At 48.6% G+C, this 23,206-nt stretch overlaps 1 protein-coding gene across 10 annotated transcripts in view; it reads left to right on the top strand.

The window, feature by feature from the left end:
• EPHA5 (EPH receptor A5) overlaps window positions 1–23,206 on the top strand; it is a 220,036-nt gene that overhangs the window by 1,990 nt on the left and 194,840 nt on the right. For all 10 annotated transcript variants that reach the window (XM_064148552.1, XM_064148551.1, XM_064148550.1 and 7 more), the window contains exon 2: window positions 18,529–18,593. In XM_064148552.1, the coding sequence (XP_064004622.1) occupies window positions 18,529–18,593 (65 nt within the window). The remainder of the gene's footprint in view (window positions 1–18,528; window positions 18,594–23,206) is intronic.

The following is a 23,206-nucleotide window of genomic DNA, read 5'->3' as shown; positions in this document are numbered from 1 at the left end:
GGCTTGGATGAGAGAGGTTCTCCCCTGCGGTTAGTTGTCCTGTTCAGCTGGTTGGGAACTTTTGCTTGGCTGGAGGTGGCCATCTTACACCTGAGAATCATCATTTCAAAAGTTGGTGGGTTTGGGCATTATTTTTATTTCGGTTTTTATTCTTCCTTATCCTACATTGATGACTAGACATGATCTGAGTCCAGATCGATCTGAGTTTCCAGCCAGAATGATTCCAGGAATCTGAAATTCTGGAATTCTGAGATTCCAGGATCGCTCTTACCACTGAGCTGGTACCCTCTGCTGTGCAGGCATCTAACACATGTGTAGCAGCACAGAGGATGACAAACCCTTATCATTCCTGGTCTTGGTGTGCTTTTGGTTAGGTTTTTTCCTTCTTCTTCTTTAACCCCACATCATGTTTTTGTGTCTCCAGCTCTTACTGTACTCCACAATGACTTCACAGGATAACATCTATGCTGCGAACAATTCCCAGTGCATGGTTTTCTGTTTTACCCTCTAGTGGAGGGACACGTAGGAAAAAAGGCTTTGAAAATCTAGGTTAAGATTGGGAGGGGGAAAAAAATACTCAATGTTTTGTGTTCCTTAGCATCAAAATAGCTTTTTGCAAGGGCAGATGAGATTCAGAAGCTCTTGTTGTTAAGAGAATCATAGAATTGCTTGGGAAACACCTTTAAGATCATTGAGTCCAAGTAATACGGGGAATTGAGTGCCCAACCCATGACAACCCTGGTCACCCTCAGGGATATCTTTTGTTAAGGATTGAAGGATAGACATTGGGAAAATGGGCTTTCCCCACACACACACTCCAGGTTTTTCTATAATAAAGAAATAAAATGGCTTTTAAATTCAATCTCAGATTATGTATTAAAAGCTCACGTATTAAAGTCACCTTTAGATGTAAACTTAATTAAAAAAAAACACCTCTACATTAAAAAAAGTAGTGAAGGAAGTGCTGCTTCATTCATTTTTCCAGCATTCTTTAGCCACTGTCTTGAACTCTTTAGCAGAGATCACTGATGAGAACCAGAGATTTCCTTCTTCCCTTGGCTTTTACAAACTCAGGAATTAGCTGGGAAGAGAATATTCTGATGAGCACACCCAAAAGTGTTACAGAATGTTGAAGTGCTGCTATTTTGGGAGTGCATTATTACTTGAAAATTAATTTCTTATGATACCAGGCTGTGAGGGGCAAGCCTGCAGCATGTGATTGGGCTGCTTGCACCTCCTACAGTTTAAAAATACATGTTTGAAATCTTTGTTAAAATTATCAGGGGTTGAGAAGTGAGGTGTACTACCAATTGGATTAGGTTGGAAGGGACCTAAGAGATCATCTATGCCAACCTTCCTGCCATGGCCAGGGATGCCTCTCAACTAGATTTGGCTGCTCAAGGCCTCATCCAACCTGCACTTGAACACCCCCAGGTAGAAAACATCCACAATCTCCTTGGGCAGCCTATTTCAGAGTCTCACCACCCTCCTACTGAAGAACTTCTTCCAAAGACCCAGTCTAACCCTGCTCTCCCTCATCTTCAAACCATTCCCTCTTGTCCTGTCTCTAGACACCATTAGGAAAAGTCCCTCTGCAGCCTTCCTGTAGGGTCCCTTCAGGTATTGGAAGGCAGCTCTAAGGTCACCCCTGCAGTATTCTCCTGGCTGAACAACCCCAGCTATGAGCCAGTCCTCAAAGCAGAGCTGCTCCAGCCCTTGGATCATCTTTGTGGCCTCCTTTGGATTACCTCCAACAGCTCTGTGTTGTCCTTATACTGGGGACACCTGAACTGGACTCAGTATTGGAGGTGCAGTCTCACAAGTGCAGAGATCATCTACTCCAACCCCCTGCCACGGGCAAGAATGCCTAATTATACAAACACAGAGTGAAGGAATTGTTTAAAGACCTCCCTCCCTCCTCTCCTCCCCTCTGAACTTCATGATTTGTTACGCATCGCCTGTGGCTTTGGATTAGTTTCCAGATCTCATTTGGACATCACCCAGATGACCTTAAAAAGTGTCATGTGGGCAAATTATTACAAGGATGGAGCACATTCCATCTGATGGCTTCTAGCAAAGGAACTCCTTGCATAATTGTCACTGCATGCATGCAAAGTGGATGGAGTATTAGGGGCTTTTCAGCAGCAGTGTGTGTGCTGATGAGGCAGTGCTGGAACAAGCAACTGTGTTGTTAAGCACATCAGAAGAAAAAAAATGTTTGAAATAATGCTGTGGACTTCAAAAGACAAAGGAGAGAAAGACAAAATAAAAATCTGACTTTTGAATGTATTTATTTTAAGTTCAGAAGGATATTGGTGAGACTTTGGAACAGGTTGCCCAAGGAGGTTGTAGATGCCTCCTCCCTGGAGGTGTTCAAGGCCAAGTTGGAAGATGCCTTGAGTAACCTGGTCTAATGAAATGTGTCCCTGCCCACGGCAGGGAGGGTGGAACCTGATGCCCTTCAAGATCCCTTCCAACCTAAACCATTCTGTGATTCTTTAGAAAAAAGCTCCTCTGTTTTATCCTCTCCCCCTTAATTCCTTTTGGAATTTTTTGAAGCTTGCTTTAATCACAGAGTCATAGATTGCATTGGGTTGGAAGGGATCCTCAAAGATCACCTTGTCCCACACCCCTGCAGACAGCAGGGACACCTGCAACTAGATTAGGCTGCCCAGGACCACATCAGTTCTGACCTTGAAAGTCTTTAGAGATGGGGCCTCAACCACATCCCTGGGCAATCTGTTCCAGTGTTTCCCCAATCTGGCTGTAAAGAACTTCCTCCTGATTTCCAACCTAAATCTCCCCTGTTCCACTTTCAAACCATTGCCTCTTGTCCTATCGCCACAGGCCCTTCTAAACAGTCCCTCCCCAGTCTTCCTGTACATCCCCTCCAGAAACCAAAGTGCTCCATGGAGCCTGCTGTTCTCCAGGCTGAACAGCTCCAGCTCTCTCAGCCTGTCTCCACAGCAGAGGGATTCAGCCCTCTGATTGTCTTGGTAGCCCTCCCCTGAACCCAGTGCAGCAGGTCCATGTCTTTTGTGTGCTGAAGGCTCCTGAGCTGGACACAGCACTGCAGGTGAGGTCTCAGCAGGGCAGAGCAGAGGGGCAGAATCACCTCTCTCCATCTGCTGCCCACACTGCTTTGGATGCAGCCCAGGATGCCACTGGCCTTCTGAGCTGCCAGTGCCCACTGCTGGCTCATGTCCAGCTGCTCACCCACCAGCACCCTCAAGTCCTTCTCTGCAGGGCTGCTCTCAGTCTCATCATCCCCCAGCCTGGATTGACATCAAGGGTTACCCTTCTGTTTTTAATCTTCATAGATAGTTTTTAATTTGAATGAGTGAATTAATGAGCACAATTTGAAGGGGTGGGTGTAGTGCAGGCAAGAATAAGGGAAGGTTGGAATTTGCAGATAATTCATGTCACAGCCTGGGCTGAGCATCTCTGTCCTCAGCCTGTGCCTCGTGTGTGTTGTTTTCATACTGATGTATCATTGCTGTGCTCTCTCTTGCTGCAGAAATACATATTTAGGTATAACATCAAAATGTTTGGCTTTAATCAGTGAATAAAATCTTTTTCAAGGAATATTTTGGGGTATTTAATAGAAGCAGGTGGAAGTAGCCTTAATTTTCATGTTAATTAGTCTGGTGCTTGAAGTAAAAACATTCATGAGGAGATGATTTTTTTTTTGGTTGCTTTTGGTGCCATTGGCCGTGGATGCCATGGATTCACACAGCTGGCAGGTTATGTGTAACTCTAGAGGATTTCTGCAGTGCTGTGTTCACACAGACCTGATGAGTGGGTCCATAGGAGGGCCACCAAGATGATCAGAGGGCTGGAGCACCTCTGCTATGAAAACAGGCTGGGAGAGTTGGGGCTGTTCAGCCTAGAGAAGGGTGGGCTCCAGAGACACTATAGAGCTGCATTTTGATGTCTGAAAGGGACCTACAGAAAGACTGGGGAAGGACTGTTTAGAAGGACCTGCGGTGATAGGATGAGGGGCAATAGCTTGAAACTGGAGCAGGGGGGATTGGAGTTGGAGATCAGTAGGAAGTTCTGCACAGTGGGAGTGGTGAAATACTGAAACAGGTTGCCCAGGGGTGTAGGTGAGGCCTCATCCCTGGATGCATTCAGGATCAGACTGGATGCGTCCCTGCACAGCCTGCTGTAGTTGGAGGTGTCCCTGCTGCCTTCAGGGGCATTGGACAAGATGACCTTGGACAGTCCCTTCCAATGCATATAAATCTGTGAACCAAGCACTGCTAGCAGGCCCATCCCCTGTGTGTGCAGGATGGGTGAATTTGGACATTCTGCTTTGCCAAGAGGCTCTTCATTTTGTGTGTTGGGATGGTTCCCTGTGTGCTTTCCACGCCAGCAGAGTGTAGCCTCACAGCCCTGTGTTTATTTTACTCACAGGAGTAATCCTGTTAGCTTCTGAATTTACTGTGGTGGAATTACAGGTATGAGGAAGGACAACTCACATCTAATGGTCTTTTTGGGATCAGCCTGATGTGTGATAGATGCCTTTTCAGGAGGCTGTAAAATGGCTCACTCATGGTTTTCAGATGGAAGTGCCTGTCCTTTGGACAGGAAGCCAACAGCTGAGTTTATGGCTGAGAGCTCTGCTGCCTAATGACAGGGGTTTATAAAAGGGCAATAAACAGTCACAGAGACTGACTGCAAGATGGTCATAGGATTCATAGAATGGATAGGGTTGCAAGGGACTTTAAAGATTGTCTGCTTCCAAACCCCTGCCATGGGCAGGGACACCTTCCACTAGACCAGGTTGCTCATGGCCTCATCCAACCTGGCCTCCAACACCTCCAGGGAAAGAGCATCCACAACCACCTGGGCAACCTGTTGCAATATCTCACCACCCTTACTCTAAAGAATTTCTTCCTAATCTCCAGTCCCAATCTCCCCTCTTCCAGCTCAAAAGCCATTGGCCCTTGTCCTGTCACTCCAAGCCCTTGTCAAAAGTCTCTCCTGAGCTGTCTTGTAGCTCAGTTCAGGGACTGGAAGGCTGCTGTAAGGTCTTCCTGAAGCCTTCTCTTCTCCAGATTGAGCTCCTCAACTCTCTCAGCCAGTCCCCATAGCAGAGGTTCTCCATCCCTCTGATCATCTATGTGGCCTCCTCTTGTTCTGCTCTGTTTGATGTCCTTGTGCTAGGGGCTCCAGAGCTGGACACAGTGCTTCAGATGAGGTTTGATGAGTTCCCCCCCCCCCCCCCCAGTCTTTCTGCCTTGGAGCCGTGTTTGAAGTGGTCTGTTTCTGGAAGTGCCCAGGTCTTGAACAGAGATGAGATCTCAATATTGCTTGTGGATGTCAAGGAAGCCAGGCTCTGCCCCATGCTACAAAATCCCTCAAAACACAAACAAGCAACAAACCACCACCACAGCCCCAACAAACAAAAAACCCCTCTGCAGGAAATCTGTAAGTGGCTGGAGGGCAAAGTGAGATGTAAAAAACCCACCAGATTGGTCACTTCTACAAAGCAGTGAATTTCTTCAGTAACAAAGTGCTGACTTGGGTGTAGAAAAGACAACTGAGTTGCACCCCTTCAGCAAGGTCCTTAGCCTGCTGGCCGTTAAAAATGCCTCAAAAAGAAAGCTTTTGTGCTTGCAGTAACCCTTCTAAGTACAGAATGGAACTGTCTGGCAGAAAGGTGCCTTTCTCTCTGACCTGAAGTGCTGGTGAGAGACCACACCTCGTTTCAGCCAGGATGGACTTAGTAGGTAGGAGTTGGAGGAGACCTCTAGAGATCATAGAGTCCAAAACCTAGGGCTGGTCACAAAGGAACATGTCCAGATAGATCTTCGAAGTATTCAGAGGAGATTCCACAACCTCTCTGGGCATCCTGCTCCAGGGCTTGGCTTCAGCACCCTCACACCAAAGAAGTTTCTCATTGTTGTTACTGATGGCATTGGAACAATTTTGATAACTTGCTATTTCCTGAGCTCATTTCCTTTGATCTCATCTGTGAAATTGCTGCCTATTTTAAAAGCTGGGAGAGAACTCTCTTTGTCTTTGAAAAGATCATAGCATCATAGAATGTCAGGGGCTGGAAAGGACCTCGAAAGATCATCTGGTCAAGCCCCGCTGCCAGAGCAGGATCACCTAGAAAAGATGATGTTGTTGTTCTTAAGATGTTTGGCACAGGAGATGAGTTGTCCTCTGTGGTCACATCGTGGCTGCCCCTTGCTCTGCTCTGTGGCTGTTGGGATGTTGAGGTGTCAGCCTTTGCCACCCCAGTTAGTCCCGCAGCCAGCTGTACTGGCCAAATTCTGGCCTTCAGTAGCTTAGGTCTCTCGAGGGCTTTATTACTCTGCTGGTCATCTTTTTGACCTATTCTACCTCCTTCAGCCTCAGTTGTAATATTTGCTGTGGCTTTGGTCAGTGCAGTTTACTTAGGATATGAGAAGCAACTTCTTGACTGAAAGGGTTCTCAAAGCCTGGAACAGGTTGCCCAGGAGGTCATAGAATCATAGAATCAGCCAGGTTGGAAGAGACCTCCAAGATCATCCAGGCCAACCTAGTACCCAGCCCTGTCCCACCACCTAGACCATGGCACTAAGTGCCTCGTCCAGTCTTTTCTTGAACACCTCCAGGGATGGTGACTCCACCACCTCCCTGGGCAGCCCATTCCAATGCCAATCACTCTCTCTGTGAAGAACTTCCTCCTAATATCCAGCCTATACCTCCCCTGGTGTTTAAAGGATTCAAGATGTGGTGCTGAGGGCCATGGTTCCGCACCAGCCTTGGTGGAATTAGGGAATGGTTGAACTGGGTGATCTGAAAGGACTTTTGCAACTGAAATGATTCAACTGAAAGCTGTTTTTATCCTACTGCTCTGGTCAAGATAGAAATTGAGCAACATGTGTACAGCATTCTGTGATTTTGGTGCAGGGAGCAGTACTGAAGCATCTTGCCAGCATGTTCTCTCTTGGATTCTCTCACTTGCATCACTTAATGTTATAAAGAGCTCAGGACAACTGCTTTAAATGTTGTGGCTCTCTGAGGAGATAGACAGGCACTTGGGAAGAAATGAATTGAGCATCAAAAAAGTGCCTCCAGCACAAGAAGACATGGACCTGATGGAGCAGGTCCAGAGGAGGTGATGAAGATGATCAGAGCGGTGGAACACCTCTGCTGTGGAGACAAGCTGGGACTGTTCAGTCTGGAGAAGAGGCAGCTTCAAGAAGACTTTAAAGCTGGATTACAGTATCTGAAGAGCACCTAGAGAAGGCTGGGAAGGGACAGTTTAGAAGGGCCTGTGTTGATAGGATGAGGGGCAGTAGTTTGAAACTGGAGCAGGGGAGATTTAGGTTGGATATCAGGGGTAAGTTCTTTACAATGAGAGTGGTGAAATACTGGAACAGGTTGCCCAGGGATGTGGTTGAGACCCTGTCCCTGGAGACATTCAAGATCAGACTGGATGTGTCCCTGTGCAGCCTGCTTTAGTTGGAGGTGTCCCTGCTGCCTGTAGGGTGTTGGACAATATGATCTCTGAAGGTCCCTTCCAACCCAGTGCAATTTGTGAAGCTGTGAAATTGTCTGCACACTTGCCTTTTACTTGATTTCTCCACAACCCCCCATGTCAGGTTGGTTGGTCTATGCTTTACCACCATATGCAGGTTCCTCCCAAACTCTGGTGGCTGTGTGCTGCTTCATCTTACAACCTCTGTCCTCTTCCCTGAGCAGAACTAGAAGCATAAAGTGTCAACCCCCTGAAAAGCCAGCAGATCATCTGAAAACATCTTTTTGCTCCTGAATGCTATCCCAGCATTATGTCAGCTCCTTGTTTTTCTACTTGAGTGAGCTCAGTGTCAGCCCAGCAGTCATTATTGTCAACAGCACAGCTTTAGTGGTGCTGGGCAGTGTGGGCTGGAGTCCACTGGTGGAGAGAGCTGACAGCCTTGACAGCTCTGGATGTGTCTGTGCCAAGCTGCTTTCTTTCTGTTGAGGTTGGTTATATGCACTGCAGAGTTTGATCTGCATGGCTTTCTGGATACCTTTTATGAATGGAGACCATGTTGCTTTTAGTTGGTAATGTGAGGAAGGACGGAGAGAGCTGCGGCTGCCCAGCTTGGAGAGGAGGAGGCTGAGGGGGGATTGGCTTTGAGCTGGAAGCGGGGAGATTTAGAATGAGGATCAGGAAGAAATTCTTTTGAGTTAGGGTGGGGAGACACTGAAACAGGTTGCCCAGGGAGGTTGCAGATGCTCCCTCCCTGGAGGTGTTCAAGGCCAGGTTGGATGGGGCCTTGAGCAACCTGGGCCAGTGAGAGGTGCTCCTGCACGTGGTAAGGCAGTTGGAACTGGATGATCTTCGAGGTTCCTCCCAACCCAAACCATCTTAGGATTCTGTAGTGCTCTGATTTAGGGAAGAAGGTGAGACTTTGGCTCAGCATTGCCAGCAAGCCTTGGGAAGCTGTTAGGATTTCAGGGCTTGACTTACTGCCTGTGCTCAATGAAGTGCTTGCTTTAAGTATTGAGTCATGCAACCCTTTCCGTTCGAACTGTTAAGATGACTGAGACCAAGGTGGGTGTTGAAGAAATTGCCTGCCTCTTCAAAGGTTGCAGATGCCTTGGCAGTGGTTGGAGGTCCTGGGACGGCAGGTGGCACTGCTATTTTGTTTTTCCAGGCAACCTTGTTGTCAGGTTACTGGCTGCAGGTGCTGCCTGTATATTGCTTTCAGTGGAAGTGTGGTTTTCACTCTAATGGCAGGATGGTGCTTGCCCAGATAGCTTCCTCAAAAGATTTGTCCTGTAGCCAGACAGGTTTTGTGGTGATGTTGGTGCAGCATTGTTTGCAGTACATCTCAGGAGTGAGGCTGGAAGTGTCTTACTGATTGTTGGAGTGAGTCCAGAGGAGGCCACAAAGATGATCCAAGGGCTGGAGCATCTCTGCTGTGAGGATAGGCTGAGGGAGCTGGAGTTCTTCAGCCTGGAGAAGACTCTGGGGGGACCCTAGAGCTGCCTGCCAGCAGCTGAAGGGATCCTGCAGGAAGTCTGCAAAGGGACTTTTCCTAATAGTGTCTAGAGACAGGACAAGGTGAGATGGTTTGAAGCTGAAGGAGAGCAGTGTTACACTGGATCTGAGGAAGAAGTTCTTCAGTAGACTCTGGAACAGGTTGTTCAGGGAGATTGTGGATGCCTCCTCCCTGGTGGTGTCCAAGACCAGGTTAGATGAGGCCTTGAGCAACCAAATCTAGTTGAGAGGCATCCCTGGCCATGGCAGGGGTGTTGGAGTAGATGTTGGAGTATTGCCTTGCATAATTAACATGGAAATTAATAGGTAAAATTCTCTGGCTGGTGTTGGAACTGCAGTTGCCCACCTGGCCTTACGAAGTTTGGCTCTGTGGTGCAGATTCTGCTGCTTTGGCTCTTGCTCTGAAAGGGGAATCATAAGAAAACTTGGAGCTGAGCGAAGCCAATGCAATAAAATCTCAATCTGCAGTTAATGTTACTTTGTGAGTTCATTAAGTGGTAGATGCCTTCTGCCTCCTGTGAGCTATCAATAACAGGTACTGCTTCAGCTGGCACTCTGCTGCAGCTTGTTTCCACTGATGGAAACCATAGAATCATGGAATAGGTTGCATTGAAAGGGACCTCAAAGATCATCCAGTTCCATCACCCTCACCATGGGCAGGGTCACCTCCCACTAGTCCAGGTTGCTCAAAGCCTTATCCAACACCTCCAGGGAGGGGGCATCCAAAACCTCCCTGGGGAACCTCTTCCAGTGTCTCACCACCATCACTTGAATGAATTTCTTCCTAATCTCTAGTCTCAATCTCCACTCTCACAGATCAAAGCCATTGCCTCATCCTGTCACTCCAAGCCCTTGTCAAAAGTCTCTCCCCAGCTCTCCTGTAGCCCCCTTCAGGTACTGTAAGGCTGCTCCAAGGTCTCCTTGGAGCCTCCTCCTCTCCAAAACGGACTGCCCCATGCTCCCAGCCTGTCCATACAGGGGAGGTTCTCCAGCCTTTCGATCATCTTTGTGGTCTCCTCTAGGCCTTCTCCAATAGTTCCATGCCCTTCTTATGCTGAGGACACCAGAACTGGACAGAGTGCTGCAGATGGGCTCTCAGCAGAGCTGAGTAGAGAGCATTCAAAGATTCTTTGCTGTGTGTATTTTGTCCCAACTGAGCCTAAATGTTGAATACAAAGCATCTGCTCCCTGGTGGTTTTGATTTCTTTTCAGAGTTATTTTGTCTGGTTTTAGGGTTTTTTTTGTTTGGTGGGGTTTTGGGTTTTTTTTGGTTGTTCTTTTAGTTTGTTGTTGTTATTTTTCCATTTGCTTTTGCTTTCTTGGACTGTTTTTGGCTGTCACTTGTTGGAGTGACTTGGATTGATACTGTTTGAAGAAATGCTTGGCCCAACAGGGAATAAGAGTTGGAAAATGAATGGCAAACATACTGCAGTAAAACCAGTGAAGATTTATGAGCAGGAAAACCTGGACTCACGAGTAGGAAGAGTCCTCTGCATCAGTGTGTCCTGGTATTGCTGTGAAGCCTGGGAGCACAAGGGGAAGGCTGGGGTGGTTTGCAGTGTAAGGAGAAATTGGCTCTATTAATGATGATGTCTGTGACAGCTCTACCCCCTGCCTTGGGCAGAGGGAAGGAGGAGGAGGAGAGCAGAGGCGTGAAGCTTGTTGGAAAGCCTGTGATGCTATTCGGGAGGCCTCCTGATGAGGGTTCAGTGCACAGTGCTGCTGTCACCTCCTGTCATGCACCTTGACCCTCCATCCAGCAGAGCGTTTCACCTCATGCTTAATTGGCAGTGTGTGAGCATTCCCACGGGAGGTTTCTCACCAGGCTTTTGAAATAGAGTTGCTCTCATAGCAGAGTGGTCTACCTTGATGTAGCTCTGACCTTTCCAAGGGTGACTACATCCTGGAGAGTGCTGGGCAAAGGGGCCAGGAGCTGCAGGAGGACTCCTGAGGAGGATATAGGAGCACTTGAGCCAGACCTTTCATCATGCAGAAGTGAAGGTTCCTGGTCACTCTGGGACAAAGGGATGCAAGCAGAGTTTTAATTTTAGGTGTTTCAGTTTGGATAAGGCCTTGTTCAACCAAATCTTGCTGAGAGGTGCTCCCTGCCCATGGCAAAGGGGTTGGAGATCCTTGAGGTCCCTTCCAGCCTGACCCATTCTATGGTTTGATGATTTTGCTTTGGCTGTTTCAAACAAAATGTTTTGCTTCATATGTTTTGGTTTCAAAATGTGCTACTTTGCAATTAGTCATAGAATCATTGAATTGTTTTGATTGGGAAAGGCCTTTCAAAGTCACTGAGTGCAACCATCAATCCAACACCACCATGGCCATGAAACCACATCCATGGCTCTACAACCTCTCTGTCACCTTCACAGTGAAAAAGCTTCTCCTGATGTTCCTGTGGAACCCCCTCTGCTCCAGCTTGCACCCATTGTCCTGTCATTTGGCATCAGTGAGGAGAGCCTGGCTTCATCCTCCTGACACCGCCCTTCACATCTGTCAGGGCTTCCAGACTCCTGATCCTTCTCCTGTTTCCTCGGTGAACACACATCAAAGCCATTTCCAGTCTTCCTGTCAGGTTCCTGTTGATTCACCAAGTGGTCAGGGCACAAGTTCACGTGACTTCTGCTTTTGTTTGCTCACCTACAGTAACCAAGCTGCCTGAGAAAGCAGAGTGCCTGCAAACTCCCCAGGCGGTGATTCTGTACCAAAAAGCAGAGAGGAGAAAAAGGCTGTGGTGTGACTTCAAACTTTAATCATCATTTATCTTCCCCCGAAGGCATGGGAGTTAATGATGATATAGATCTGTGTGGGTTTGTGTTCCTCTTGACTGAGCATTAGAAATAATTAGGGCTTGCGGGGTGGCTGCGCTGAGGGTGGAGATGAGCAGCAAGCACTTTGGAACATCTGCACGGGCCTCTTCCGAGCTTTGCTGGCAAAGGTACAGGAGCTAAGTGTCTGCTTATGGGCTCTGAGGTTTCTTGGTCGGTCTTTGCGACCCACCTGGCTGGTGCTGAGGAGAAAGGCAGTGGGAGTAAATGACTTCTACTGTTTTGTTAGGCTTTTAAGATGATGTGCTGAGCACACAGACCTCTTCAATGGAAGATCTCCTGAAACCCAAGGGCCACTGACTACATCCTAGGGTTGTGCCTGTGGAGTATCTGCAGCATTTGGGCTGCTCCAGCAGTCCCAAGCTAGACAGGGGTGGACACTAGAGCTGCTGAAGTGTGCCTTTAAGCTTATACTTGGAGGCTTTTCTCAATTAACCTCCTTTGGTGGCCTGGTGAGACATCACCTGAAATACCATGTCCAGCTCTGGGGCCCCCAACACAAGAGACAAGGACCTGCTGGAGCAGGTCCAGAGCAGGGCCATTTAGATCATCATAGGGAACCTTCCCTATGGATACAGGCTGAAAGAATTAATGTTGTTCAGCCTGGAGAAGAAAATGCTCCAGGGACACCTTAGAGCTGACTTCCCATGCCTGAAGGAGGCTACAGAAGAGCTGGGGAAAAACTTTTGACAAGGGCTTGTTGTGACAGCAGTGGTTTGAAACTGGAGCAAGGTAGGTTTAGGATGGACATCAGGAGAACGTTCTGTACAGTAAGGGTGGTCAGGTACTGGAACAGGCTGCCCAAGGATATGGTTGAGACCCCATCTCTGGAAACATTCAGTGTGTCCCTGGGCAGCTTGCTGTAGTTGGAAGTGTCTCTGCTGAGTGTGGGGGATTGGACAAGATTAGCCTTGAGGATCTCTTTCAACCCAAAACAATCTTGTGAGTCTGTGGGTTAGTTGGTTATTACCCATGGCCAAGTTTATGATGATGGTCATCACAAATTTGACAGGGAGGAACTGAGTCTGCTGCTCTGGGCCAGATCTCTGATCTCATCTCTTACTCTGCCTTGCTGGGGGTCAAACCAAAGACAGTTTCAGGGTTTTTCTTTCAGGTGCAAAAAAGCTGCATCTCTTCCCGAGTAGCCATGTGGTGAGTTACAGAAGTGTCCTGAAGAAACTTTTTGATTTATAGGGTTCTCAAAGACTGGCACAGGCTGCCCAGGTTGGTGGCTGAATCCCTGTACCTGGAGGTGTTTCAAAGAGGCAGAGATGTGGTGCTGAGGGACATGGTTTAGCACCAGCCTTGACAGAGGTAGAGAATGGTTGGACTCAATCTGAAAGGGCTTTTCCAACCCAAATGACTCTATCATCTACCACCTGTATGGGATGTGTCAAGCCTTTCTTTGAACTCCCTGCTGAAATGATTTCACCATTCCCTGTTGTTTTCCCACTGGTTCTTCCCCAACCTGCAGCTTTTTGATGAGAGCCATTTCAGCAAAAATAATCTTCTGTACAGGCTGGAAGGTGGTGGGAAGGGAGATGGTGCTGAGCCCATATGGACTTCTGTGGTGGGTCTATGTGCTCGTGGCCTCGTTGAGGTTATGGGATGGGACAGCTGCCTTAAAGTGTTGTGCAAGTATCGGTAGCATCACCATGTGTAGTTGCTCAGACAGTGGAGAAGCCACCCCATTTGAGCAGGGATGATGGGGCTCTGGGCAGGTTTGAGGCTGGATTGTGGGGGGGTTGAGACCTGGCACTGGTACAAGGACAGACATGCTGGAAATGACTGGGTGGGGTGCTGAGGTGGGGGAGATGGAGATAGGCCATCTCTGGGTGGAGCAGAGGTAACTGATGTTTGCACCAGATGTGTGGGGTTCACAACACAAAGCATTTCAGTTTCTGCAGGCAGTTTGGAGTAACTGTTGAGTAAAGATACCTCTCAGAGTAGACTGATGTACAGCAGGGCTTTGGAAGATACTCAAGGAGCAGCTAACTCTACTGGGAGCCTTTCTGGTCTCCAGAGCAGTCCAGGCACTTGGTGAGCTTAAAGTCACTTGCTGCTTTTATGTCTTCCTGCAATGTGCATTTATGGGATGATGTGCAGTGCTTATCCACAGATGTGTCACATCCTCTCCTAATTGTTTTACTCTGTGCAGAATTCTCCTAAAGAAAGGGAGAAATGAAGTTATCCATGGGACAGCAATGACAGAAGGCCAGTAGTCTGCTAGGGTGCATCAAGAAGAGTTTGGCCAGCAGGTCAAGAGAGGTTCTTCTCCCTTTCTACTTTGTCCTGGTGAGACCATGGCTGTGGTATTGTGTCCAGTTCTGGGCTCCCTAGTTCAAGGGAAACAGAAAACTACTGGAGAGTGTCCAATGGAGGCTATGAGCTTCTTGAAGGGACTGGAACATCTCTCTGATGAGGAAAGGCTGAGAGACCTGAGGCTACTTAGTATGGAGAGAAGTTAGAGAGGAGACCTTATTGCTGTTTGTAACCATCTGAAGGGTGGGTGTCAAGAAGAAGGGGACAGGCTCTTTTCAGTGGTGTCCTGTGGTAGGACAAGGGGCAATAGAAACAAATTTGAACCCAGGAAGTTCCTCCTCAACAGCAGAAGAAACTTCTTTACTGTGATGGTTCTGGAGTGCTGAAGCAGGCTGCCCAGAGAGGATGTGGGGTGTCCTTTTCTGGAGACTTTCAAGACCCATCTGGATGTGTTCCTGTGTGACCTGGCCTAGTGTGATCCTGCTCTGGCAGTGGGGTTGGGCTTGATCTCCTGAGATCACTTCCAACCCCTGCCATTCTGTGATTGTTTTCTAACTGGAGATATATTAACCAGCTATGCAGTCTGCCTCAGCACTAAGAAGATTCCCAGTGCCTGGAGTTAGAGTTGACTGCGTTGTGTCATCTCTTCAGAGGCAGCATTGTGCTGAAATTGAAGTTAATAACAGCAATTGAAAACTTGCTCTTGATAGGAGGATAATCCAATATTTAGCTGTGTCACCTTCTTTGGGGGATCTGATCTTTGAATAAAACTACTTTTTTTCCCCCGTTTTCTTCCTTAATTAGCATGTTAGGGAGAAGTTTGTGGCATCAAACACACCGTCTAATTACATTCATTAGTAGCGTCTCCAGGACAAGTTTTAATTAAGTTGTACTATGTAGATCAATAGTTGGTTTGCATTGCTTGCAACTTAGGAGAGGAATAGATGGTGCTGCATAGCTTAATTAGAGAATTATGGCATTATAGAATGGCTCAGATTGGAAGGGACCTCAGAGATCATCTATTCCAAACCCCCTGCCATGGCCAGGGATGACTCTTAACTAGACTCAGCTGCTCAGGCCTCATCCAGCCTGGCCTTGAACACCCTCCATGGGAGGAGGCATCCGCAACCTCCATGGACAACCTGTTCCAGAGCCTCACTGCCCTAATACCAAAGAACTTCTTCCTGAAATCTGGTCTAACCCTGCTCTCCTTCAGCTTCAAACCATTTCCCTTTGTCCTGTTGCTAGACACCCCCGTGAAAAGTCCCTCTGCAGCCTTCCTGTAGAATCCCTTCAGGTGTTGGCAGGCAGCTCTAAAGTCCCCCTGGAGTCTTCTCCAGGCTAAACAACCCCAGCTCCCTCAGCCTGTTCCTCCTAGAAAAGGTGCTTCAGGCCTTGGGTCATCTTTGTGGCCTCCTGTGGACTCACTCCAGGCACTCTGTGTCCTTCTTATGCAGGGAACACTAGAACTGGATGCAGTATTGGTGGTGTGGTCCCAGCAGAGCAGAGCAAAGGTGCAGAATCCCCTCTCTTGCCCTGCTGGGGCCACACTCCTCTTGCTGCAGCCCAGCCCACAGCTGCCTTCTAGGCTGCATGAGGGCACTGCTGGCTCATGCTGACCTTCTCAGCAACCAACACCACCAAGTCTCTTCCTTCAGTGCTGCTCTCAACCCACTCTGCACCCGGCCTGGATTTTAGCCCATTGGAAACAGTCTTTAAGATCAGCTGCAGTGCCTGTGATAGAAGGGGCTTGAGGAAACCTGACCCTATGGCAGCTGCCTCTTGCTTTTTAAAGCAGGATACAGCTAGGAAAAGTGATCATTTCTGTGTGCCTCATTTTGAGGAATTTTTGAAGAGGATTCTTTTCATCCTATAAAAAGAAAATGCAGTGTGGTGCAGGAGAGCTGTCTGTGAGTGCTTGCCTTCAGCTGGAGTGTTACAAGACAAAGTGCAAGATCCTGCATCTAGGTTGGGGCAACCCTCAATATCAGTCCAGGCTGGGGGATGATGAGATTGAGAGCAGCCCTGCAGAGGAAGACTTCGGGGTGCTGGTGGGTGAGAAGCTGGACATGAGCCAGCAGTGGGCACTGGCAGCCCAAAAGGCCAATGGCAGCCTGGGCTGCATCCAAAGCTGTGTGGCAGCAGATGGACAGAGGTGATTCTGCCCCTCTGCTCTGCTGAGACCTCACCTGCAGTGCTGTGTCCAGCTCTGGAGCCCCCAGCACAAGAGAGACATGGACCTGGTGCAGAGGAGGCCACCAAGATGATCAGAAAGCTGAAGCACCTCTGCTATGGGGACAGGCTGAAAGAGTGGGGGCTGTTCAGCCTGGAGAAAAGGCGCTGGGGAGACCTTAGAGCAGCCTCCCAGGACCTGAAGGGGGTACAAGGAGGCTGGGGACTGCTCCCGAGGCCCTGCAGTGAGCAGTGCGGCCAGCGGCCCCGGGGCTGCCCTCCTGCCTCTGCGCCCGGCCCTGGGGCTGCCCTCCTGCCTCTGCGCCCGGCCCTGGGGCTGCCCTCCTGCCTCTGCGCCCGGCCCTGGGGCTGCCCTCCTGCCTCTGCGCCCGGCCCTGCGGCTGCCCTCCTGCCTCTGCTCCCGGCCCTGCGGCTGCCCTCCTGCCCCTGCGCCCGGCCCTGCGGCTGCCCTCCTGCCCCTGCGCCCGGCCCTGCGGCTGCCCTCCTGCCTCTGCTCCCGGCCCTGCGGCTGCCCTCCTGCCTCTGCTCCCGGCCCTGCGGCTGCCCTCCTGCCTCTGCTCCCGGCCCTGCGGCTGCCCTCCTGCCCCTGCGCCCGGCCCCGGGGCTGCCCTCCTGCCCCTGCGCCCGGCCCCGGGGCTGCCCTCCTGCCTCTGCGCCCGGCCCTGCGGCTGCCCTCCTGCCTCTGCGCCCGGCCCCGGGGCTGCCCTCCTGCCCCTGCGCCCGGCCCCGGGGCTGCCCTCCTGCCTCTGCGCCCGGCCCCGGGGCTGCCCTCCTGCCTCTGCGCCCGGCCCTGCGGCTGCCCTCCTGCCCCTGCGGCTGCTGTCCTGCCCCTGCGCCCGGCCCGGGGAGACCCCGCCGCGAGCTCCGTGTGCAGCTGCGGGCCCCTCGCTGCCAGGAGGACGCTGAGGCGCTGGAGCAGGCCCAGAGGAGAGCGGCGAGACTGGTGAGGGGCGGAGGGGAAGCCTTGTGAGGAGGGGCTGAGGGAGCTGAGGGTGCTCAGGCTGGAGAAAAGGTGTCATAAATAACAGGCATAAACTTAGGTCCCTGCAAAACAAGGCTTTAATAGAGTGGCAGGAATCAAGCAACGTGCAGGCCTGGGTGCGCAGGGAGGCTCCGCTCTACCCTAACGCACAGCCTTTGCCTTCAGTGTTCTCTTTTTATACCCTATTCTGTTACATATTCGTTACTGATCCTAAGGAAAGGTTGGGTTTTCCTTATCAGTTCTAAGAATGGGAGGTGTCTCTTCCACGCATGTCTCTTTTTATCCGGTGGTCCCTCTGGTGGTCTTCAGTGATGAAGTAAGGAGTCCTCCTCAAGTCTCCTTCCCATGAACTCCAAACTAGTAGTGTCCTTTGTATGACTCTTCCTCGGTTTGCTCATGCACAAAGGCTGTCTCTTCCACCTGCCTCCCTCCTCCACCAACCTCTCTAGTTTCTAATTATTTATTGCTCTGTTATCTTAAGCCAAGTGTATACTTTTGTGATGGCTGTGCAAGGAGAGGTGCAGCTCCATTCAAAATCCCCCTTCCCCCCTTCTCTGTGGCCTCTTGCCACGAATTGATCGGATCAAACATCTATTTCTCACAGAGGGAACATAGAGAGGATCTTATCACTCTCTACAACTACCTAAAAGGAAGCTGTAGTCAGGTGCGGGCCTGGCTCTGCTCCCAGGCTACTTGTGAGAAGACAAGAGGCTGTGGCCTGAAGGGAGGGATGTTTAGGTTGGATGTTAGGAAGCACTTCCTCACAGAAAGATTAGGTTCTGGACTGGACTGCCCAAGGAGGTGGTGGAGGCCTTTAAGGAAAGGTTGGAGATGGCTCTTGTTGGCTCAATTTAGCTGATCTCCTGGTGTTAGGCCATAGGCTGGACTTGGTGATCTCAGAGGTCTTTTCCAACCTCACTGATTCTGTGACAGGATGAGGGGCAGTGGTTTGAAATGAGAGAAGAGTGGATGTAGATTGGGTATTAGGAACGAGCTGTGCACCATGAGGGAGGTGGAATTCATGATATTCAGAGAACTTTTGTACTGCAGGCCTGATTGTGTTGAAAACTGAGAATGGCAGGGGTTGGGATGGAGCAACCTGTGACTCTGAGCTGTGGTGCTGAGGGACATGTTTTAGTGCTGACCTGGCAATGATGGGTTAATGGTGGTTGGACTTGATGACCTTAAAGGTCTCTTCCAACCTGACCAGTTCTCTGTTGCTGTGTTTCCTTAACAGTTGTTGTGGTTTTCTTTGCTCTTCTTTGCAGTGAATTTACTGGACTCACGCACAGTAATGGGGGATCTGGGCTGGGTTGCCTACCCAAAAAATGGGGTAAGTCTCTGCTATTGTTTGCTTCCTCTCACAAATTATCCTGATTGTTTCCATTTGCAAAGGAGACGACTGGGCTTAAAAACTCCCTGGAGTGATTTGTCAGCAGTGGAGGGGAAAAAAAGATAAATAAAACAACAAGCTATGACTGGAAAAATGCAGCAATGTGGCTAGGGGATTGATTTATTTATGCAGCAGAGTCAGCCACAAGGATTAAAACCCCCATAATCATGAGTCAGCCCCCTCACTACCCTCCTCACCAAAAAAATCCATGAGGATATTTAAATTTTTTTTTCTGTTTTTGTTTTTGTTTTTGTTTTTGTTTTTGTTTTTGTTTTTGTTTTCTTTTATTATAAATCCCTGCTGTGTCCTGGAGCCTTTGGGGTAATATTACAACACAATTTTCTGAAAGGCAGGGCCTGGGACATTGCTGTTGGCTTGGAGAGAATAAGGCTGCTGAGAAATAGTTTTGAGGCTTGTGGTAAAAGTCTGGGAGCTGATAACTCAGCTTATGATCCAGTATTTTCATCACCTTGAAGAGCTTCTGCCCCCTACTACCATCACTTGTGTTGGAAACTGAAATAACCTGGCCTTCTAATTTAATGATGGTGTTTAGATGGATTAATGGAGAGGAGAAAGCTCCGGGGAGAATTTACAGTGGCCTTCTGCCTCTGGAGTGAGTCCAGAGGAGGCCACAAAGATGATCCAAGGGCTGAAGCACTTCTGATATGAGAATAGGCTAAGGCAGCTGGGGTTGTTCATCCTGGAGAAGAGAAGACTCTAGAGGGACTGTGGATCTGCCTTCTGATACCTGAAGGGATCCAACAGGAAGGCTGCAGAGGGACTTTTCATGAGGGTATCTAGAGACAGGACAAGGGGGAATGGTTTGAAGCTGAGAGGGAGCAGGGTTAGACTGGATCTTTGGAAGAAATTCTTCAGTGTGAGGATGGTGGGACTGGAATGGGCTGCCCAAAGCAGTTGCAGATGCCTCCTCCCTAAAGTTTTTTTAAGGCCAGGTTGGACAGAGCCTTAAGCAACCAAGTCTTGTGGAAGGTGTCCTTACCTGTGGCAGGGGTTTGGAACCGGATGATCTTTAAGGTCCCTTCCAACCCAAACGAGTCTACAAATTCATTCTATAATTCTGTGACCACTGATAGCAAAATCACTGCGCCTGAGGAGTTCAGAAGACTTCCGAGTCTGTTTGTGCAGATGAGTAAATGAAAAGCTAAAGCTCCTCTAGATAAGCCTCATCTGCCTTTCAATTATTTAGAGAGACCTTTTTTATTTACAAGCTCAGTAATTTCCAAACAGCACCTGGAAGTGCTCTCATGAATGCCAAATTAATGGGACACTTTTTTTTTTTTTCTTTAAATTAACTTCCAGAAATAAAAAGTCAATCAGGCAGATGGGTTTTGGAATTCCAGAAGTCTTCTTTGGTTTTCATGTGGTGTCATAAAAATTCAGGAGCTTAATCCAAAATTGTCTCTTTTTTTTTTTTTTTCCTAATATGTTTGCAGTATTTTACAAGTACTGAAAAATATCTTCGCAGGCTCACTCCTCTTAGCTCTGCTGCAGTCACACTCTGTTTGCTTAATTTTTATTATTTTGCTTTTTTTACAGGGCTATATTTGATAAATATTTTAAGTGGCTCTCACTTGAGGATTTAAATCTGGAAAAGGAATAAGTTTAGTTGAGATTGGAGAGGAGCAAGGCGAGGTTGCATCCAAATGTATTCTCTTAGAAGGGCTTCTTTAGGAGACTTTCAGAAGGTCCATGTATCTGTGTTCAGTTTTGGGACTCTCACTTCAAGGATATTAAGGTGCTGGAGCAGGTGTTCTACCATATTCCTGGGCAACCTGTTGCCATGTTTCACCTTTCACCAACCTCCTCGTGATGAAATTCCTCCTGATGTCCTAAATGTACTCCGCTTTAGTTTCAGACCATTGTCCGCTGCTCAACAGTGTGCACCAGCTGATCTTGTGAACAGTGGTTTTTAAGGCAAGGCAGAGGAGCACTTGAGCCAAGAGTTGTCTCTGCAGAGCTTTGTCTAGCTTGTGCTGATTTGGTACTGGTTTTGATTGTGCCCTTGTAGGCCTTGCTCTCCTCAATTTCTCCCATGCAAATAGAAAGTAAAGAAAATTCCCCTCTTGCTTCATAGGCAGTATTGAAGGACCATTGGAAATGGAATGATGTGACTGAAATATCCTGTGGGTGAGCAGGGTTGAAAGGGTGTCTTCTGGTGTGAAGAGCCAGCTGTGGTGCAAGAGGAGATTTGTTCTTCCTGCTGCTCTGCTCTGAAGGATTAATGAATTGTGGTAGCCTGGCTTCCTTGCTGCCCTGGGAGGTCTTCCCTGGCCATGCAAGCTGAGTAGCTTGCAGCAGCTGTACAGTTGGCTCTTCAACCTGCACATGCCTGTTAGAGCATGAGCCGAGCTCTGGAGGTCCACGTGGCCATGGAGTTCAGAGGAGTGTCTCTCTCTCTGCCAGTGGAGCATGGTCAGAATGGAAATGGCACTTTTGCAGCGTGTTATTATAACAAGCAATTGGATGAGAAATGCTCTCAAGTTGCACCAGGGCTTGGGTCTTTCAGGCTGGATCAACTTCTGCACTGAAAGAGTTCTCAAAGCCTGGAACAGGCTCCCAGGGAGGTGGTTGAATCCTCATCCCTGGAGGTGTTTCAGAAAGGCAGAGATGTGGTGCTGAGAGCCATGGTTTAGCACCAGCCTTGGCAGGGTTAGAAAATGGCAGGGTTAGAAAATGGTTGGACTGGATGATTCATAAAGCTGTAGTGCTATAACAGCACTGACTGACTTGTATCAGGCCCTCCCTCCTATCGGGCTTTATTTTAAAACTTCTTTCTTCACACCTTAGAAGTGCTCTTCATCCAGGTAGAAGCACTGCACACCTGTTTTGCCTTTGCATAACAGGCCCTCTCCCATCTTCTCTACATCATATAGATTCAGGGGATGTTTTGGGTAGGAAGAGGACTTAAGATCATCATCATTCATGGAATGATTTGGGGTGCAAGCAACCTCAAAGATCATTCAGTTCCAAACCACCCTGCCATGGGTAGGGACACCTCCCACTAGACCAGACTGGTCAAGGCTCTCTTGAAGAGGGCAGATTGAGAGTGGTGATTAGTAAGAAATTCTTTCCAGGGAGGGTGGTGAGACACTGGAACAGGTTGCCCAGGGAGATCATGGATGCCCTCTCCATGGAGGTGTTGAAGGCCAGGTTGGATGAGCCCTTGAGCAACCTGGATTAGTGGAAGGTGTCCCTGCTCATGGCAGAGGGTTTAGAACTGAATGATCTTTGAGGTTGCTTGCACCTCAAACCATTCCATGAATCCACAAATAGCAGGAGGGCAATCAGTTGCCCCTGTTTTTGCTGGTTACTGAAGCCAACTACTGAAAGCTGGGGGGTAAATTCACCCTGATTGATCCTGCAAGTTGCTTCTCTTTTATGTAGGACAGCAGAGGGTTTGATGTTTGTAATTTTTTATCATTTTATTTTTGTGAGCAGCATTTCTGTTTCTCTTTCTTTTGAGAACAGGTACCCTAGGGTGCCTCTTTTGAAGTTAAAAATAACAGTGGGTTAGATTACTCAGTAAGGCTGTGAATAGTTTTATGTTGCTCTCTGTCCGTCTTAATTCAGATAGAGATTTTTATCCAGGAATCCTGCAATTGAAGGCAGCTTTCCTCTTTTTTGCCTTCAGGGACAGAAATAAAATAAAAATAAAATAAAGGGAGAGGGATAGCTGGTAGTGAAAGGAGAAAGAAGATTCTTGGCACCAGTGAGCTCTGTCATGTAGCTATGATTATAATTGGCATTTTCAGGGCAGTGCTTTTGGCAGCCTGTGTGGATTTTCCTTGCTTTTTCTTTTTTTGTGGGCTTGGTTTTGTTTTGTTTTGGGTTTTTTTTTGTTCCTGCAAATGCTGCTGCTTGGCTGTGACCAATGGAGAAGAGGAGTCAGGGGGAAGTGTTGTTGTGGTTTAATCCTAGCAATGTGCAGCTGATGTCTCACTTACTCCGGGTGGGATGGGAGAATCAGAAGGGGAAGAAAACTCCTGGGTTGAAATGAAGACAGGTTGGCAGATAAAAGAAGAAGCTGAATGTAGAAGGAAAGGCTTGTGAAGTCAAGGGGTGATGGACACAAACTGAAACACAGGAGGTTCCATCTCAGCATGAGGAGACACTTCTTTACTGTGATGGTGCTGGAGCCCTGGAGCATGCTGTCCGGGAAGGTTGTGGGGTCTTCTTTTCTGGAGACTTTCAAGATGCATCTGGTAGCTTTCCTGTGTGACCTACCCTAGGTGACCCTGCTCTGGCAGGTCCCTTCCAATTCCTACCATTCTGTAACCTTAGAGTCCCTACAAGAAGGCTGTATCACAGTATCACAGTATCACCAAGGTTGGAAGAGACCTCACAGATCATCAAGTCCAACCCTTTACCACAGTGCCCAAAGCTAGACCATGGCACCAAGTGCCACATCCAACCTTGCCTTGAACTGCCCCAGGGACGACGACTCCACCACCTCCCCAGGCAGCCCATTCCAGTGCCTAATGACTCTCTCAGTGAAGAACTTTCTCCTCACCTCGAGCCGAAATTTCCCCTGG

Source organism: Pogoniulus pusillus, chromosome 9 (genome assembly GCF_015220805.1).
Source record: "Pogoniulus pusillus isolate bPogPus1 chromosome 9, bPogPus1.pri, whole genome shotgun sequence".
In the NCBI taxonomy this organism is placed as follows: Eukaryota; Metazoa; Chordata; class Aves; order Piciformes; family Lybiidae; genus Pogoniulus; species Pogoniulus pusillus.
The sequence above is the reverse complement of the archived record's forward strand: the minus strand, read 5'-3'. Positions and strand labels throughout refer to the sequence as shown.